The sequence below is a fragment of the Balaenoptera physalus genome, assembly GCF_965194825.1.
Source record: "Balaenoptera physalus genome assembly, chromosome: 5".
NCBI classification, from domain to species: domain Eukaryota; kingdom Metazoa; phylum Chordata; class Mammalia; order Artiodactyla; family Balaenopteridae; genus Balaenoptera; species Balaenoptera physalus.
Genome location: NC_138884.1, coordinates 89,025,306 through 89,045,914, shown reverse-complemented (window position 1 = coordinate 89,045,914; position 20,609 = coordinate 89,025,306). Strand labels below are relative to the sequence as shown.

At 37.5% G+C, this 20,609-nt stretch overlaps 1 protein-coding gene across 4 annotated transcripts in view; it reads left to right on the top strand.

The window, feature by feature from the left end:
• Window positions 1-20,609, top strand: part of DTHD1 (death domain containing 1) — a 109,273-nt gene that overhangs the window by 9,738 nt on the left and 78,926 nt on the right. For 3 of the 4 annotated variants that reach the window (XM_082464552.1, XM_082464550.1, XM_082464553.1), the window contains exon 1: window positions 1-20,609. This exon is cut by the window's left edge and continues 9,738 nt beyond it. In XM_082464552.1, the coding sequence (XP_082320678.1) occupies window positions 20,339-20,609 (271 nt within the window). In that variant the 5' untranslated portion in view covers window positions 1-20,338. The other variant, XM_082464551.1, reaches the window with a different exon arrangement.

The following is a 20,609-nucleotide window of genomic DNA, read 5'->3' as shown; positions in this document are numbered from 1 at the left end:
ATTGACTCAAGTCAGGGGGTGTCAAATCACAAGTGGTTAGGAGCACTCCATAAACAAGAGCCAGGGAAAGACTTATGTAAAGAAAGTGCAGAAGCAAAGAAAGGAAATTATTCGATTGGCTATAGTTTAAAACTTCGTTGGCTATTTGTGATTGGTTGTCCTTAGCTTTTTGATTTCATAAACTTGAGGCATTTACAGGCTTAGATTTGGGTTGGCTTATGTAGCCGCCATGGCATTAGAGCCCCCTCAATCTATTGGCCTCCTTCTTTAATTTAACAGAGATAAGCTAATCCTCATTTCTTCAACTGCTTTAACCTGTATTTCTGCTTCAATAGAGGTTATCAGTAATATGCATATCTAAGTAAATACTTTATTGTCCTAAAGTCAATTCTTTTCCCATAATATAATGTTCCAATACTTCCACTAAATTTGATACAAGAACCAAGAAGAAATTTTGATACTTTTTCAAAGCCTCTTTTGGAGAACTTGTTCATTATTTTATTCCTCTTTACATAAATATCCGTATGCTAAAATCATCTAGGATTCAGTATTAGAAGTGTCTTCTACCTTCTTTCATCTAAAAATGAGAACAGTAGACTTCATCCTGCCACGGCCTTGGTGGCCAGGAAGCTCAATGTTAAGTTCAATGCTTAGGAATGATCTTATCTCTTTTATAGTAATTTATTTTCTTTTTTTCATTGAATGATTTCTAAGTTTTCTGGTTTTATTTGTAATGATCATATATTCATGAGTTTATTTTAAGTACCCTAAAATATTTGGATTTTGGTGGGGAGGGAAATACATAGGCTATAAAATTTTAAATACCGTATACATTCCAAATGTGCATCTATTTACAAAAACACGCTCAGGAAATGGACCCTAGTCAAGCATTTTCTCTCAAATTAGATTTGAATGCTATATATCACATAATGAGCCTTTTAAAGTTCCCAGAACTCAAAATTCCATCCAGTGGTCTGACATCATGAAAATGAATCCTTCACCAGTCAAAAAGAGCTAATTCATTATGGGAAAAAAAAAAAAATGATGCTAAAAAGACCTACAAATGTCTTAGTCATTATAGTAGTTTTGTGAAACTATAACCAATTTAAAAAACACCTTTTTTTAGATACATTGTATAAAACAGATACCATCAACAATGGAGAATACTCTTAGTTATTATTTGGAACTAGAGGAACCTGTTTTGTTTCAAGCATAACTGTTAGCAATTACTTTATTCTAGCAGTCAAGGTAAACAAAGCTATCAGATCTGAAAGAATTTGGTATTAACTTAATTGTGAAATATCAGATAGTCTTTACATGCTGCAACAGGTGGGGAACTGGTCTTTTACTTGTAGCATGAAGATAAACTCCAAACAAAAATACATAATAAAGGCAGATTATATAGTATTAGAAATTATTTATTTAAGTCTATCTTAAAAAGCTTGCCAGCTAGCCTCTCCTAGTAATCTAAGCTACATGAACAGGATATAAGTCACAGACTTTAACATCAGCTACATGAGGGATGGGACTTGTGTCTCCCAGTACCTAAAAGAAGACCCGACACACAATAGATGCTTAGTAAACATTTGTTAAATGAATGAATATGTTTGTAAGTTATCTTGCTCAATTTAGGGTTTAGAATTGAAGTAATTAGCACTCACATAAATGGATGGATTTTATTTATCCACAATGCATGGAACACATTTTAGAATGTGTGTGTTATTATATATGTATATTTAGATGTCAGTGATATTTCCGGTCTAGTACACAGTCAAGGTGGTTGCTGTTGTTTTCTTCTAAAATACTAAAAATGAACTCTCAGAGATCCCTTGGGTGTGAGCTTACAAAGTGCTATAAGCTCTGCTTAATCTTGATACTGAGGCTCTCCAAAGAACATACCTCTCAAAACCTCAAAAGGAAACAATATTTTACATAGCAGACACAATCAGTCACAGCACAAAAGCAGCGTTTCTCTGAAGATTTATGAGAGCTCCAAAGGCTTTGCATCTGAAAATGCAGCTGACAGGGGCTAGAAGTAATTACCTGATATTGTATACCATTTTTGTATCCAAGAAAATCATTTGAGAGTAAACAGGGGAAAACTGTCATGTTGGCTATTAACATAGAGTAGTAGAAATCCCAGGATCCCTAAGAGAAGAAGCCCGTGTGAGAAAAACTATTTCTTTCAGTGCCTTGCATGTTGTAGGTCAGAATGCTTAAATTTTCATTCAAACTCATATCCGCAAAGTTTTCTCTGGGCCAACCAAATTCAATTATCCACCAGCCTGAAAGGTTCAAGAATTGAGCAGAAAAATGTCATTGCTAAAAATAAGTTGATATATAACCTAGAGGTTTTTGTTTTGTTTTGTTTTTTAAGTTCAAGACGGCTGCTTCACAGTTCTTATCCCCACGGAAACAGGATGTGCTTGGTCTCACTAGATGGTGAGCGAAAAAACGACCTCCCTGTTGCTGCAGCTGCATCCCTGGGGATGGTTTCACCAGGAAGTTCTCCTGACTTCTGCACTCTTGGTTCACCTGTGGTTCCACTGTTCTTTCTACAAGTTGGGAACTTTGCAACAGTTTTGACGTTGCATCTGAGGATGTCTCAAGTTATTTATATTTAACATCCACCATTCCACTTGCCTGCCTGTGCTATTTGCTGTGTCTTCCCTTTGCTTTCCTTGTCTAATCCATAGCACACACTCTTTTAAAACCAAACCCTGTTTAATACATAGCTAGTTTGCTCTTTAAATTTGTGGTTTCCTTTGATCCTTATCAAATGCAATGTTTAGTCGCTCCTACTAGATTTTTAAGATCCACAGGAACAAGAGCTGTCTTTTAAGCCACCCAGAGGATTAGGACAATGCTTAGCATACCATAAACCCATAATATTAATTGATGGGTGGGCAAATGTCTCACATCAGCGTTCCTTTCTCTGTAATATGTAGACGTACAGGTCAATTGTCCTTATATTTATTCAGCAGAGATTTGGTCATAAATACCTGGTTTCTATCCAGTAGATTATCACTGATCTTGTCTTGCTGCTTGTGCTAGTCATGGCTCACAAGTGATGTTGATTAAAGTTGTCCCCAAATGGGTCACAATATCTATTATTGGCCCAAATTTCACAGCCAAATTGTAGGGAGGGTGTCACCACTACCACATTGAAATAGTTAATATTGTAGGGAAGCTGAAGCTGTATCCACATAGCAAACTTTCTCGAGAATTCACTTTCCCTATTATATTCTGCTTCTTTATTTTGTATCATACAAAAGGGCATTGCCACAGCTGCTGGAGTAAGTAATGGCTCAAAACATCAGTCTTCAAGGTCATGCAAAATACACTACTGTTTCTTCCTTTGGACAAGGATAAAGTTTTCAACTTCTGCAAAAATCCCCTGTATACTTAAAAATAGCCCTACCATGGATCACCTCTTCCTCTCAAAAAAGCATATTAAAGATAGTTTCTATCTTTTTTTTTAATTCCTAGCATGCCCCCTGCTATCTCTCCTTGAAGCACTCCACTTCCTGGATTCTTAAGAATAAGGTTGTTTTCCAGGTTTTAAGATTACAGCTTGTTGCTGAAATGAGAGTAAGTGAAGTACAATAAAATATTTAGGAGTCTAGTACTTAAAAAAAAAAAACAACTAGAATTTCTTAATGAGAATATTTTGAATATGGAGAAAATGCATATTTAAAATCTTCTAGCTTATCTCAACAAGCTAAACTCTGAGGGCCCCTGTACTTCCAGTTATTGGATTAGTAATTCTCAATTCTTTAGAAATTGCTCCATTTTTACTATTTTAAGCTATCATTAACATTTTGAAGTTTTAACAGATGAAACTGTGGTTTTTAAAAGTACCCATACAGAGGACTCAGTTCTTCAGTGGATGAATACATTACTTCTCTTGTACAGTGAAATAAAAGAAGTCCTCTGGTCTTGATCATTCTGGCATATTTCTCCTAGTACCCCCAGTCCCTCTTAGGACATGAATAAGGCACTGAGGGATTAACTTTTTCAAAACACAAGGAAGCCACTTCCCATACAGAGGCACTGATTTACTGTACTATTCTGTATAATCAAATGAATTCATATAGCATCTTTACTGAAACGCAATGAAATCATAAACCTCCAAGCACCTGGTTTATTTTCTAGGAGCAAACTTAGACTTTAGAAAAGTGCAAACCAATTTAAGACTAAGGAGAGATCACAACCATGTATTTGCAGCAAAAGGGAGTTTGAGAGAGGTGGTGGGGAGGACAAATTGGACTATACTATATAAATTAGAGTTTTCTTACCCCCATCTCCACCTGGACAAAACGGTATATTGCATTCACTACCTATTATGAGTTTTGCTTTTAAACCAAAACTAATATTCTGAAGCAATATCTAAATATATTAAAAAGTATAGACCTGATTCTAAGACCTGCTTTTCAAACAGCACTTTTAGTGTCTTCGTAGGTAGAAACCAAGAGTTAAAAAACGACCCTCATCTTGTGTTAGATAATACCACAGAGAGTATTTCTAACTTCAGCTTTAGCTTCTGTCTACTGGCTAGACCTATTTAAATTTCCTAACCTGTTTAATGAGCTCCAAAAATAAATGTATATTATAGAGAAAACTGAAACACACTCACTCTTTACAGAGAAATGACACAGAGAGGGCATTTATGCAGTATGTGACCTAAATAACCCAAAGCAGATTTAATTCAATATGGGAGCCTGGGATTAATTACATTGGGGCCATTATCTGGGTCTACCAGCAACTGTAACAGCATCTTTAAAAGGTGACACAATCCTGGATCGCCTGTGCCCTAACAAAGACTGAGCCCTTCTTGGGAATAGAAATGAATTCATTTTTGTTCTCAATTTTTTTAAAAAAATCAAATGAAGTTTCCTTAACATTTTAAAGCTAGTTATAAGTTAAGAAATGAATCAGTAAAAAGCAAAATGATGCATTTCTGACAGTGCTCAGAAAAACAGATAAAACTGTTCCCGATGATAGCACTTCACTGCGTAGACCGAATGCATAGGCTGAGAGGTACCTGCAAAGGCATTCCATAGAAGCTTCAACTTTACCATCACAGATTCATTCTTTAAAAATTCAAGTAATCCTGGTGAGGAAACACACACCTGCCAAGACTCTAGCATAAATGGGTTTATCCAAGTGATTTTTGGCAGATGATTCAAGGCAGCAAACGAAAATCAACAACATGGAAGATATGCTTAAAGGGAGAGGTGGGTGGGAAGCAGGGCCAGAAAGGAGATGCCAATGATTATTTCATAATAAAAATGCTTGCCTAGGGCCAGCTATGGTTGCTCCTCCCACCATCTGCCACTCACTGAGATGCTAGGGTGCCCTGAACCTGCTGATGAGAGCAATGAGGAGGGGAAGTGAAGCAAAAAAGAAAGGTTGATAACAGTTTTCAGATATCAGACCTGGTTAATATCTGTAGTGGATACAAATAATCTAACACAGCAGTTGATAGTGTAAGATCAAATGTGTCAAGATAACAATGGTCTAAGAGGAGAGAAAGTTGTGGTTCTAAGAAACTCGATACTTTCCATTTGTAAGGAATTTTACTTCTGAGCAACAAAGACACATGAGGATTCAATGTATACCATATCTTTCTCTGAGTAATGATGGACACTGGTGGGGGGAGATCCTGAGGTGGTCTCAGCTCATCCATATTTAGTTAGAAGAGTTCAGTTACTTCTGAAAAGCAGCAAATTGGGCACCACGCTGCATCCTTTCCCCACTTTATAAAAGAGTGCCCATGATGCTCAGGGTATAGTTCATGCTGAAGAATTTGTTTCTTGCAAATTTATTTTTGCAGTGTGAGGAATAAGACTTCTGATCATAATTCAACTTTCAAAGAGATGAGTCTTGGTATGATATGTCCAGGAATAAGTTCTCTAAGAGATATCAGAGTGTGGGTAGAAGGACATTCTGTGGAGGTGAGGTCTAGAATAGAACAGTCCTATTCCTTTGGTGGATCTCCTTGTGACTGTCCAGAGGAAAGGAGGGAAACTGGAGGTGAACTTAAAGGTACATGTAGTGTCAAAACATTATCAGACCCTTTTATTTTTTTTCTTTTTTCTTTCTCTTTTTAAAAAAAAAAAATATTTTTCTTCTTTCATCTATTTCTTCTTTCTCTTTGCCAGAACTATGCTTCAAATTTCTAATCACACCCTGATAGAGGTCAAGCCATGAGGAAGGTATAGAAACACATTCTCAATGCTGGGATACCATGCAGTACACAGTAGCAATGCATCTGGCACACCCTCATTTGAAAATCTGTCTCTGAAAATTTTGGCAGAGAAGACGACTGTCTAGTTTTCATTTCACACAAAAATTTACTTCACTGGTTTCATGTCATAGGCCCATGACTGTATAAAGAGTCATAGTTTTCATAAACACAACAGTGACTCAATAGAGAAGGGTTGCAAACTATAATCCAAACACTGATAGTAATTTCAGAGGCCACTAATGTTGTTAAAAAGAGAGCTTCTGCTATCCAAATAATTCAATAACACAGTTCCTGACACCTTGAACAAACCATTTTTGTTATATAGTGACTGTAGAACTTGCCAATAAGAACTTTCAATACTAAACTTTCAGATATGACAAAACATATCAAAATTAATAATTACCATAATTTATTGGTAAAGATTGGGAATTTGCTTAAACACAAAGGAATGAAACTATCTCTGCAAATATGTCTGCTATAGTTTTCAAATCTGGTGACTTAGTTTCAATCAACTCCTTTACTTCTACTTCTCATTAAGACATAAAAATGGCAAAAATGAAAGTCTCAAATCTATGAGGAAACTGCTCCATCACCATTTTTGTTGGCATAATTTTTAAATGAGTTTTTCAGTTGTTTTAATTTGTATGTAAACCATTATCAAGGAGTTAGTTGCCTATGTGGACCTTATTTGGAACCCAATATTTAAAACTTGTGCAAAAAATAAAAAAGCATTTGTAACTTTTGAGACCATTGGAAATTTGAATCCTGATCAAGTATTTGATGATAGTAAGGAATATTTTTATTACTCTTTTAGGAGAATATTATGATGATTTTTTTTTTTAAAGATTTAATTTTTTATTTATTGTTGGCTGTGTTGGGTCTTTGTTGCTGCGTGTGGGCTTTTTCTAGTTGCGGCGAGCAGGGGCTACTCTTCATTGTGGTGCATGGGCTTCTCATTGAGGTAGCTTCTCTTGTTGCAGAGCACGGGCTCTAGGTGCATGGGCTTCAGTAGTTGTGGCACGCAGGCTCTAGAGCACAGGCTCAGCAGTTGTGACGCACGGGCTTAGTTGCTCCGCAGCATGTAGGATCTTCCCGGACCAGGGATCGAACCCGTGTCCCCTGCATTGGCAGGCAGATTCCTAACCACTGTGCCACCAGGGAAGTCCCTATGATGATTTTTAAAGAAGAACTTGTGGGTTGTTTATTACATTTCATCATTATCTTAGTCATCAAATATTTGTTGACCTTCTGCTATACCAGGAGCGCTGTGCTCTAGATGAAGTATTTGATATCGGGCCGTTGCCAGGTGGTAATCATTCCACCTCTGTTTGAATATCAGGCCCAACCCATTTGACTGCTTCTAACCTAAGTTCATTATTGAACACTTGTTACTGAATTCCAGGCATTTTCAATGATAAATTACTCATTACAAAGTCAATAGAATATGTGTTAGCTGTTCTGAAGTAACCCATTTGATATGACTATGTTATGTCAACTTTAACATCACTGCCAAAGACCTGTAGTAAATGTAACATTTGGCCTCAGTTCTTTTTAAATATGTGAATTTAGTTTATCTCAATGTAATACATACATATATATATATAGATTTTTAAAAAGTAAAATAATATGACAACACTTTGAGGAGAAGCAACATATCCTTGCCCCTTGCCCTCCTTCCAACCCAAGTACCCAAGGATGTGCCAATGCCCTCCAGCCAAAGGCCACCAGGAGCACACCTGCAATTGAACAGGTAGGGCTTATTACTCATTTCAGTGAGGGAGAACTCACACCATGGGGAACCTCAGTTAAAGGGTGTTAAAAGGGACTTATTATAGGATTGGTCTTTGGTGGTGGGATTTTGGGAAAGTTTCCTGCCCTGGATTAGATGCTGTTTAAAAGTGGGGATGATGCTATGATTGGGTATCTCAGTAAATCTTACCTATAGGGATGGAAGACTAGAAATATGCTCAAGTTAGAGTTGGTAAGAAGGAGACCTCACTCATATTAGTTGGAATCTGGAGATGTTTAGTATTTTGTGGCTTGCATAATACTCATGTCTCATCTGGGTTTAGACCTGATAATAGAATGGTCTTTATTTTGCCTTGATCCATCATAGTCACAGAGTAACCTTGCCTGGTATTGATGTTCTGTGAAATTCTTTTGTTCAACAGGAAAACACTAAGGCTTAGCTGTGTGTCAGGCCAGCCCACAGCAACAAGGCCTTGCTGGTAGTACTGGCCTTGCTCCTACAGGTCAGGAGTTGCTTTTCTCTTTTCCACATCTTTTCCTAGAGGCAATCATATTCAATTTTTTTTTAGCAGTTTCTTCTTGGAACTTACCTCCAGATTCCTAAATATTAATTTCCTTTTATATTGAAATATTTGATTTATTTTTAAATATAGACTTCCTCCTGTAGAAATAAGCCTTTTGCTCTCATATCCACCCTACAATACTCATTCTCCATATCCATGCCTTCTGTACCTATCCTGGTAATGTATTTGTATCACCAGTTTTAATTAAATTAATTATAGATATTTTATGTATTATGGCTATGTAAATATTATTCATAGCAGAGCTAAGCAGTTCACTCTGGTTATATATCCATTTTTTTAGAATTTACTTTTATTGATTGTCTCATTTTTTTCATTTGCTCTTTAGCAATAATTCCTCCCCCAATTTCTCTAAGAGTTGCAAAACTTCTCAAAATGGTTAAAACATCATATAGTTCTTCAGCTCCACATCTGCCACTTCAGGAAGCTTCCTGGACTGCTCAGATGATGGCTGTAGTCTGGACTTCATTTTATGCACTGATTTACTTCTCTCCTTTGCTGGATTTTCTATTTTCTGACTTTTTTCTTGTGTTACTGCATTACTTTTGGCAAAGCTAGATCCCTTAGTAGCTTCCCAAGAAAAGGTACACAGGAGACAAAATTTTTTGATATTTGCATACCTGAAAATGCCCTTTCTCTCCCTGCACCCTTTTAAAAATAATATCTTACTCTTTTTTTCTCAGCTTATTGAAACATAATTGACATATAACATTGTGTAAGTTTAAGGTGTCCAATGTGTTGATTTGATATACTTTTATATTGCGATATGATTACCACCATATCCTTAGCTAATACCTCCATGGCATCACATAATTACCATTTCTTTTTTCTGTCCCTGCACACTCGAATGATACTTTGGGAAAAATAGAATTCTGAATTAGAAAGAGGGAAATCTCAGAATACTGATGTCACAACTCTATTATTTTCTAGGCCTGAGTGTTATTTTTAAGAAGTTCAATGCCCGTGCCACAGGCTCAGACTCCGTGGAACCAGAGAGTTGGCAGCACATGCAACATCTTTGGTATTTATGCCTTGTGTCTTTTTCACACCTTAATTCACTGGAAAGCATCCCTCACACCAAGTTGAGCCATGTGGCTGACAGGGTATTGGTGCTCCAGCCAGGTGTCAGGCCTGAGCCTCTGAGGTGGGAGAGCCGAGTTCAGGACATTATACCAGTAGAGACCTCCGGACCCCATGTAGTATCAATTGGAGAGAGCTCTCCCAGAGATCTCCTTCTCAATGCTAAAACCAAGCTCAGTTCAAGGACCAGCAAGCTCCAGTGCTGGAGACCCCATGACAAACAAGTTGCAAGACAGGAAAACAACCCCACCCATTAGCAGACAGGTTGCCTAAAATCACACTAAGTTCACAGACACCCCAAAACACACCACTGGATGCGGTCCTGCCCACCAGAAAGACAAGATCCAGCCTCATCCACCAGAACACAGTCATCAGTCCCCTCCACCAGGAAGCCTACAAAACCCACTGAATTAACCTTATCCACTGGGGGCAGACAGCAAAAACAACGGGAACTACGAACCTGCACCCTGCACAAAGGAAACTCCAAACACAGTAAGTTAAGCTAAATGAGAAGACAGAGAAATACACAGCAGATGAAGGAGAAAAGCAAAAAACCACCAGACAAAACAAATGAAGAATAAATAGGCAGTCTACCTGAAAAAGAATTCAGAATAATGATAGTAAAGACCCAAAATATTGGAAATAGAATGGAGAAAATACAAGAAACGTTTAACAAGGACCTAGAAGAACTAAAGAGCAAACAAACAATGATGAACAACACAATAAATGAAATTAAAAATTCTCTAGAAGGAATCCAGAGCAGAATAACTGAGGCAGAAGAACGGATAAGTGACCTGGAAGATAAAATAGTGGAAATAACTACCGCAGAGCAGAATAAAGAAAAAAGAATGAAAAGAATTGAGGACAGTCTCAAAGACCTCTGGGACAATATTAAATGCACCAACATTCAAATTATAGGGGTCTCAGAAGAAGAGAGAAAAAGAAAGGGACTAAGAAAATATTTGAAGAGATTATAGTTGAAAACTTCCCTAATATGGGAAAGGAAATAGTCAATCAAGTCCAGGAAGTTCAGAGAGTCCCATACAGGATAAATCCAAGGAGAAACACGCCATGACACATATTAATCAAACTAACAAAAATTAAATACAAAGAAAAAATATTAAAAGCAGCAAGGGAAAAGCAACAAATATCATACAATGGAATCCCCATAAGGTTAACAGCTGATCTTTCAGCAGAAACTCTGCAAGACAGAAGGGAGTGACAGGACACATTTAAAGGGATGAAAGGCAAAAACCTACAACCAAGATTACTCTACCCAGCAAGGATCTCATTCAGATTTGATGAAGAAATTAAAACCTTTACAGACAAGCAAAAGCTAAGAGAATTCAGCACCACCACACCAGCTTTACAGCAAATGCTAAAGGAACTTCTCTAGGCAGGAAACACAAGAGAAGGAAAAGACCTACAAAAACAAACCGAAGACAATTAAGAAAATGGTATTAGGAACATACATATCAATAATTACCTTAAATGTAAATTGACTAAATTCTCCAACCAAAAGACATAGATGGCTGAATGGATACAAAAACAAGACCTGTATATATGCTCTCTAGAACAGACCCACTTCAGACCTAGGGACACATACAGATTGAAAGTGAGGGGATGTTAAGAGATATTCCATGCTAATGGAAATCAAAAGAAAGCTGGAGTAGCAATTCTCATATCAGACAAAATAGACTTTAAAATAAAGACTATTACAGGAGACAAAGAAGGACACTACATAATGATCAAAGGATCAATCCAAGAAGAAGATATAACAAATGTAAATATTTATGCACCCAACATAGGAGCATCTCAATACATAAGGCAAATGCTAACAGCTATAAAAGGGGAAATCAACAGTAACACAATAATAGTAGAGGAATTTAATACCCCACTTTCACCAATGGACAGATCAACCAAAATGAAAATAAATAAGGAAACACAAGCTTTAAATGATACATTAAACAAGATAGACTTAATTGATATTTATAGGACATTCCATCCAAAAACAACAGAATACACTTTCTTCTCAAGTGCTCATGGAACATTCTTCAGGAGAGATCATATCTTGGGTCACAAATCAAGCCTTGGTAAATTTAAGAAAATTGATATCATATCAAATATCTTTTCCGACCACAACGCTATGAGACTAGATATCAATTACAGGAAAAGATCTGTAAAAAATACAAACAAATGGAGGCTAAACAATACACTACTAAATAACCAAGAGATCACTGGAGAAATCAAAGAGGATATCAAAAAATACCTAGAAACAAATGACAATGAAAACACAATGACCCAAAACCTATGGGATGCAGCAAAAGCAGTTCTACGAGGGAAGTGTATAGCAACACAATCCTACCTCAAGAAACAAGAAACATCTCAAATAAACAACCTAACCTTACACCTAAAGCAATCAGAGAAAGAAGAACAAAAAAATCCGAAAGTTAGCAGAAGGAAAGAAATCATAAAGAGCAGATGAGAAATAAATGAAAAAGAAATGAAGGAAATGATAGCAAAGATCAATCAAACTAAAAGCTGATTCTTTGAAAAGATAAATAAAATTGGTAAAACATTAGTCAGGCTCAGCAAGAAAAAAATGAAAAAGACTCAAATCAACAGGATTAGAAATGAAAAAAGGAGAACAACTGACACTGCAGAAATACAAAGGATCATGAGAGATTACTACGAGCAGCTATATGCCAATAAAATGGACACCTGGAAGATGTGGACAAATTCTTAGAAAAGCACAACCTTCCGAGATTGAACCAGGAAGAAATAGGAAATATAAACAGACCAATCACAAGCACTGAAATTGAAACTATGATTAAAAATCTTCCAACAAACAAAAGCCCAGGACCAGAAGGCTTAACAGGCGAATTCTCTCAAACATTTAGAGAAGAGTTAACACCTATCCTTCTCAAACTCTTTCAAAATATAGCAGAGGGAGGAACACTCCCAAACTCATTCTACGAGGCCACCATCACCCTGATACCAAGACAAGACAAAGTTGTTACAAAAAAAGAAAACTACAGCCCGATATCACTGATCAATGTAGATGCAAAAATCTTCAACAAAATACTAGCAAACAGAATCCAACAGCACATTAAAAGGATCATACACCATGATCAAGTAGGGTTTATTCTAGGAATGCAAGGATTCTTCAATATATGCAAATCAGTCAACGTGATACACCATATTAACAAATTGTAGGATAAAAACCGTATGATCATCTCAAAAGATGCAGAAAAAGCTTTTGACAAAATTCAACACCCATTTATGATAAAAACCCTCCAGAAAGTAGGCATAGAGGGAACTTTCCTCAATGTAATAAAAGCCATATATGACAAACCCACAGCCACCATTGTTGTCAATGATGAAAAACTGTAACCATTTCCTCTAAGATCAGGAACAAGACAAGGTTGTTCACTCTCACCACTATCATCCAACATAGTTTTGAAAGTTTTAGCCACAGCAATCAGAGAAGAAAAAGAAATAAAAGGAAGCCAAATTGGCAAAGAAGAAATAAAGCTGTCACTGTTTGCAGATGACATGATACTATACATAGAGAATCCTAAAGATGCTACCAGAAAACTCCTAGAGCTAATCAATGAATTTGGTAAAGTAGTAGAATACAAAATTAATGCACAGAAATCTCTTGCATTCCTATACACTAAAGATGAAAAATCTGAAAGTGAAATCAAGGAAACACTCCCATTTACCATTGCAACAAAAAGAATAAAACACCTAGAAATAAACCTACCTAACGAGACAAAAGACCCATATGCAGAAAACTATAAGACACTGATGAAAGAAATTAAAGATGATACAAATAGATGGAGAGATATACCATGTTCTTGGATTGGAAGAATCAACATTGTGAAAATGACTACTACCCAAAGCAATCTACAGAGTCAACACAATCCCTATCAAATTACCAATGGCATTTTTCACAGAACTAGGACAAAAAATTTCACAATTTGTATGGAAACACAAAAGACCCTGAATAGCCAAAGCAATCTTGAGGAAGAAAAATGGAGCTGGAGGAATTAGGGTCCCTGACTTCAGAGTATACAACAAAGCTGCAGTAATCAAGACAGTATGGTACTGGCACAAAAACAGAAGTATAGATCAGTGGAATAGGATAGAAAGCCCAGAGATAAACCAAGCACATATGGTCACCTTATCTTTGATAAAGGAGGCAAAAATATACAATGGAGAAAAGACCACCTCTTCAATAAGTGGTTCTGGGAAAACTGGACAGCTACATGTAAAAGAATGCAATTAGAAGACTCCCTAACACCATACCCAAAAATAAACTCAAAATGGATTAAAGACCTAAATGTAAGGCCAGACACTATAAAAATCTTAGAGCAAAACATAGGCAGAACACTCTGTGACATAAATCACAGCAAGATCCTTTTTGACCCACCGCCTAGAGAAATGGAAATAAAAACAGAAATAACCAAATGGGACCTAATGAAACTTAAAACGTTTTGCACAGCAAAGGAAACCCTAAACAAGATGAAAAGACAACCCTCAGAATGGGAGAATATATTTGCAAATGGAGTAACTGACAAAAGATTAATCTCCAAAATATACAAGCAGCTCATGCAGCTCAATATCAAAAAAAACAAACAACCCAATCCAAAAATGGGCAGAAGACCTAAATAGACATTTCTCCAAAGAAGATATACAGATTGCCAACAAACACCTGAAAGGATGCTCAACATCGCTAATCATTAAAGAAATGCAAATAAAACTACAATGAGGTATCACCTCACACCGGTCAGGATGGCCATCATCAAAAAATCTACAAACAATAAATGCTGGAGAGGGTGTGGAGAAAAGGGAACCCTCTTGCACTGTTGCTGGGAATGTACATTGATACAGCCACTATGGAGAACAGTATGGAGGTTCTTTAAAAAACTAAAAATAGAGCTACCATATGACCCAGCAATCCCACTACTGGGCATAAACCCTGAGAAAACCATAATTCAAAAATAGTCATGTACCACAATGTTCACTGCAGCACTATTTTCAATAGCCAGGACTTGGAAGCAACCTAAGTTTCCATTGACAGATGAATGGATAAAGAAGGTGTGCCACATATATACAATGGAATATTACTCAGCCATAAGAAGAAACAAAATTGCGTTATTTGTAGTGAGCTGGATGGACCTAGAGTCTGTCATGCAGAGTGACGTAAGTCAGAAAGTGAAAAACAAATACCGTATGCTAACACATATATATGGAATCTAAAAAAAAAAAAAAGGTTCTGATGAACCTAGGGGCAGGACAGGAATAAAGTCGCAGACGTAGAGAATGGAGTTGAGGACACGGGGAAGGGGAAGGGTAAGCTGGGATGAAGTGAGAGAGTGGCATGGACATATATACACTACCAAATGTAAAATAGATAGCTAGTGGGAAGCATCTGCATAGCACAGGGAGATCAGCTCGGTGCTTTGTGACCACCTAGAGGGGTGGGATAGAGAGGGTGGGAGGGAGACACAAGAGGAAGGGGATATGGGGATATATGTATACGTATAGCTGATTCACTTTGTTATACAGCAGCAACTAACACAACAATGTAAAGCAATTATACTCCAATAAAGATGTTTAAAAAAAAAAATCCAATGCCTTCTAATTTAAATGTGAACTTTTTTCCTTCTTTGGAGGCTATTAGGATCTTTGTCCTTGATGTTTTGACTATTCATGATAATATGACCAGTTATGATTTCTTCTTCTTTTTTTAATCTATAGTTTTGATCATTTTCAGTCTGGAATACAAAGTCCTTCATCTGGGAAATATATTATTTCTTTGATAATTTCTTTCTGTTTTCTTTTTCTAGAACTCATATTAATTGAACCACCTAGATTGAACTATTAAATTTCTTAACCTCCTTTTTTCTTCCCCCTATTGTCTCTTTGTTTTTTGTTTAACTCTGGGACATTTCCTCAACTGCTTCATTCTACCCATATACAAGCTTAAAAAACTCCTGTTATATTTTATTTTCTATGAGGTTTTTCTCATTTTCTGAATGCTCCCTTTTTTAGGAAAATCTTTTCTTATTGTGTGGGTGCATTATCTTCTCATATCCTAGACTTTAAGAGTGTTAATTATAGACTTATTTGATATATTCTTCTCTTTCCTGTATTGGCTCTATTTTTTTCAAGTTCTTTATTTGTGTTTGCTTTAGTCTTCAGCATTATATAAGAGGCTTATTTCAAATGCCTAACCCCGTTGACTATTATTCGATACTCAAAAATGAAGCATTAGGGACATTTTTTGGAAGCTTTACATACATAGATAGGGCTTCTGATTGGGTGCTTCATTATTGATGATCTGACAAGAGCAGGGTAATCTATTGAGGGTGGGGAGAAGGGGGACGGACCCTAAAAGTTTCACTATGAATTGTTTTTTTTTTCTTGGGGTATTCAGTTACTCTAGAGAACAAACTTCTAATCTTCTGCCTGAGAGGTTACACTTGCTTGCCCCTGTTCTTGGGGCTGAGCAGAAGGATGGAGTGGGACCTCACTTTTTTAAATTGTAGAATTTCACTTAACCCTTATGTGTACAGTGGCACTTCCTTCTGGTTTTCTGCTCAGCCCAGGCCTCCTGCCTCTGCTGCAGTTTTTTCATAGAGAACATCTCTAGCTTCCAATGGGTGGGAAAGAGACTGTTGCTTGGCTATTTGGGGCAGAGGAGAGGGATTTCGGTATCTACCTGCTCTCAAAACTGAATTGGAACAAAACTTGTTTACAGAGCCAACTTCATTCTCACTTCCAGAGCTACTGGTTGTCTCTAATTCCTAGGCCCTCCTGAAATTCCACGGCAAGACCCAGCCTATTTTCCACCATAGAGGGACTCTACTCAATTAGGTCATTTACAACTTGTCCATCTGCTTTTGATCTTCCAAAAGTTTGTTGACATCTTTTCTCCATCATATTATCACCCATTTTCTTTGTCCTTTGTAGTTTATATATTGTTTTATCTTCTACGGTGGTGTTTTAGGAGGAAGCAGAAATAGAATATGTATTTAATCTACATTGTTTAACCAAAAGTCTTAACTTTGATTTTGACCACCTGCTTTTTAAAAACATTTTAATTTTTAAATTTTTTATTCATCGGCTACAAACTTTTATTTATACTGTCTAGTTAAATGTAAAAACATTTTTAAATTGATATGCGTATTGAGAATTTTGATATTTAATTTGTATTTTCCCAGTGCGATAAGTTATTGGGGAAAACAAAAACAAAACAACCATTTTGTGTTCTCTTTCTACTAATCATCCAGTTGTGTGAGCTTGCTCTAAACAGATAAAAGACATTCAATAAGAGAGTTACCAAACGGAGAAAAATTAATCTGGGCTGACTGCACCAAAGTCTGGTGTCGGAAACTACACAGGAACTCAAAGAAAATAACAAGATCAGGTAACAGGACTAATAATGTTGCTAACATCTGACTTACCCACTGCTCCCCACCATAAACTCCATGGAAAGTAGCCCAGTTCCTTACACTTAAAGACTTTATTGTCCTTCCTTCCTGACTCGCATCAATAGGCTGTTCAGTCTATTGCAAAGTTTTAGTTCTTCAGCTGGTAAATGAGTGATTATCCTATTTACTGGAATTTTCTTTCTACTCACTTTGATGCTTTAATATGAAGAACTGCTGTCTTTTCAACCACATAATGTTTTGTGTGAATTCAAGACTGCATACTAATTCCTTTAATGTCAGTGGAAGCAGAGAATTCTCAGTAAAGAAAGTAAAAGAAAGTATTAGTAGTCATAATAACGAGTAGCCACAATGAAGATGCTAATGCAATGTTAAACCCATCACGATGAATTTTTTTGCAGTTAAGTTCCGTGGGTGTCACAAATCTTGATTGCAAATGTCAGTTCTTTCCGTGGTTAGTGACATCAATTAATTGAAAACAAGATGCAGGAACATGCAGATGCTTGTTTTAATGAGTAAATGCAGTGTGGCCTGTGGTAGGTCTCACTTTGCAAATATTACATATTTTGGGGAAGCCAGACAGAAAACAAGTTTAGACTTGGGATAGCAAATGTCAGTGAGGCTGAGGAAGAATGTTTGGGTTTTTTTTTCCCCTGACCTGAGAAAGAATTTTCCCACATCTGTAGAAGGGAATAAATGTATATTGGTCCAGTGATTCAGCATTTCATTATCAGTTTCATTCAATACTTAAAATGTACATGGTGTAAATTCCCCATCGATCTCTTCTATTTCCAGATAGGGATACATTCACTATCTATTGACTGATGACATTCAAATATGCCAATATTATTCTGACTTCTAAATTTCTAACACATTCCAAAGAATTGTCCCGTGTATCTCAAACACAACAAATCCAAAATTAGTCAAATTACCTACCAATCAAGCTGAATGGTTTTTTTTCTAAATTCCTCAACTCAGTTGGTTTACCATCTGTTCAGTCACCTAAACCAAAATTTTTAGTTATACTCCATTACCAAGCACAGTTCTATACCAGCAGCCAATAAATATTTCTCAAATAAGTAAATGAATGGATTTTCAGTGCTTTCTATTCCTTTTCCTCTAACTGATGATTTAGCAAGTTCTGGTTACTCTACTTTGAATCAACTCTCAAAGCATCCCTTTCCCCTGCCTGCACTGTTGTTGTTCTAATATGGGCCCTCAAGTCACTTAATTCTTGTGTCTCTACCATTTAAACCATCTGCATTCCTACAGCATAGACTTGGCTATACATTTACTTGGTTCAAAAATATTTAATTTCTCTCTTTTGTCTGCAAAACAAAATTCCAGCTGCTCCTCCTGACTCTCCATAATTATTTCTCTTGCCACTTCCCAGACTTATAAATCCTCTTCTAGAGCCATCCTTTTCCCTTTTTGATCACACGGTGCCATTTCCTGCCTCCCTGCCTTTGATGATATTATTTCCTATGCTGGAATGTTCCTTCCCTCTGTTGTCAAGCCTGCTCAAATCCTGCTCATCATTTAGCTCCTAATTTAAACATCTCCCAGGCCTCTAATCCGAATGAAATTTTTACTTCTCAAAGCTTTGGTTGTACTCTTAATTCATACTTCTGCTCTAGCTCTCAACACAGTCTGAGCTGATTTTAGTCATCTTTTGAGGTGCCTGCCTCTCTCCGAAGTCTCTCTGAAGTTCCCAGCATGTAGAGAGTGCCTGGGCCACAGCACATGCTATAGAAAGTTTTCAGAATCGGCATCAAATTAAAGCCACGTATGCATTATAATGTGAATTACACATATCTTTCAGGCGTTAAAAGGAACAGAGGTCACTGAAAAATAAGATTTCCACTAGAGAATAAGGCCGCACCCCGGACCTCACCCTCACCACCCCTCTCCGTACCGCCCCTCCTTTCCTTTTCCTTCAGCCTCTGCAGACCACAAGCAGCTGGGGCAGTATTTACGCCTGTGGTGGCATTCGTTTTCTATTCCTTATTCACTGGGTTTGTGTTTCCCCGTCTCCTCTTTCAGGTGTCTTGAGTGTGGCTCTAAGAGGCCCAGTGCTTAAGATGAGATAAGGTGATGGCTGTGGGCAGGAGGGATTCAGGCTGTGCTTTGGGAACTTTCATTTCATTCCAGGGCCCCCGAGAGAACACGAGCCCGTCCGGAATGCACGGCCCTCTCCCTCCGGTGCCGTGTTCTCCCTTATGAGAGGAGAGGATTGCAGAGGAAGAAGCAGGCTGCTCTGGGTTTCTCCGCGGACCCCGGGGCTCCGCCCGGTATCAGGTCCTGTGACGCCATGGTGTCATATACAATGTGCCGACGAAGGGGCCAGCAGCGGTGAGAACGTGCTGTGACTGAATTTTAATTATACATGGTGAAGATTCCTTGCTAGTTCAGAGAAAGCCACTCTTCAGGTTTGCTTTCTTTTCGTGGAAGAGCATTTTATCCAATTAGAGAGAAATGATCAGAGAGGAAAGAGGCCAAGTACCTATCTCGATCTCACTGCAGACCTGCCATAGAAGAAGGTACTGATTAACCTAACCGAGCAGAGTGGTAATAGACTGCTCCAGCAGAGTAATATTTTTAAAATTCTTTATTCTAAAAATGTTCTATGCTAACTAGAGAGAATTGTAAAGACGCCCACATGTAACCATATCCAGCTTCAACAATTATTAACTTACAGCCAATCTTATTTCATCTATACACTGCTCCCACACGCCCAGCTTATTTTGAAGCAATTCAGACAACATATTAGTTCATTCATAAGTATTTTTGAGTTTCATATAGAGTTATTATTAGCAGTATTATTAAAAGAGTTTACCTTTGATTAATATACTCCTCATCCTACCACAGAATCCATATTTTGTTGCCTCAAAACTTGAAAAGTATATGAGGCTTCCATAGTATATCAAAAGTGTAAAACTTCCATGGAAAGTGGGATTGTGTGAGCTAACTCCACCCCTGTGGTTAATCTATTCTGTACACAGTGGCACCCACGGTGCAGGAACGCCCCTCCTTTGGTCACCTAGTAACTTTTCACTGGTCAACAAGAAGCTGAATAAACCATTATGTTGCAGGAAAGCGCTTGGCTAGCTGACTTGGATCATCTCCTAGATTTTAGAAGAAAAAAACCACAGCCAAGCTTGAATTTGCTAAACCTTTAGGCTTTGCTGTTAGGAAACATTCCACCTGTGGAGCATAAAATGGATACAGAAGACATAGGTTCAGGTAAACTAGGCCAAATATTGAAGCAGATTTGGAGACAAAACCTGATGCTAAAGCAGGCACTCCTGGGTGAAGACCATTGTGAAGGGGCTGGCGGGGCCACTTGGATAGCCACAGTGGTCTTTCTGGGTCAAGAACTCAGTGGGGCCCTTCACCAACTCTTGGAACACACTGCAGGCACTCTGCGCTCCACCTGCCAGCAGCTGTATGTACTGCTTGACAAAGAGAATCATTGTACCTGGAGACAAG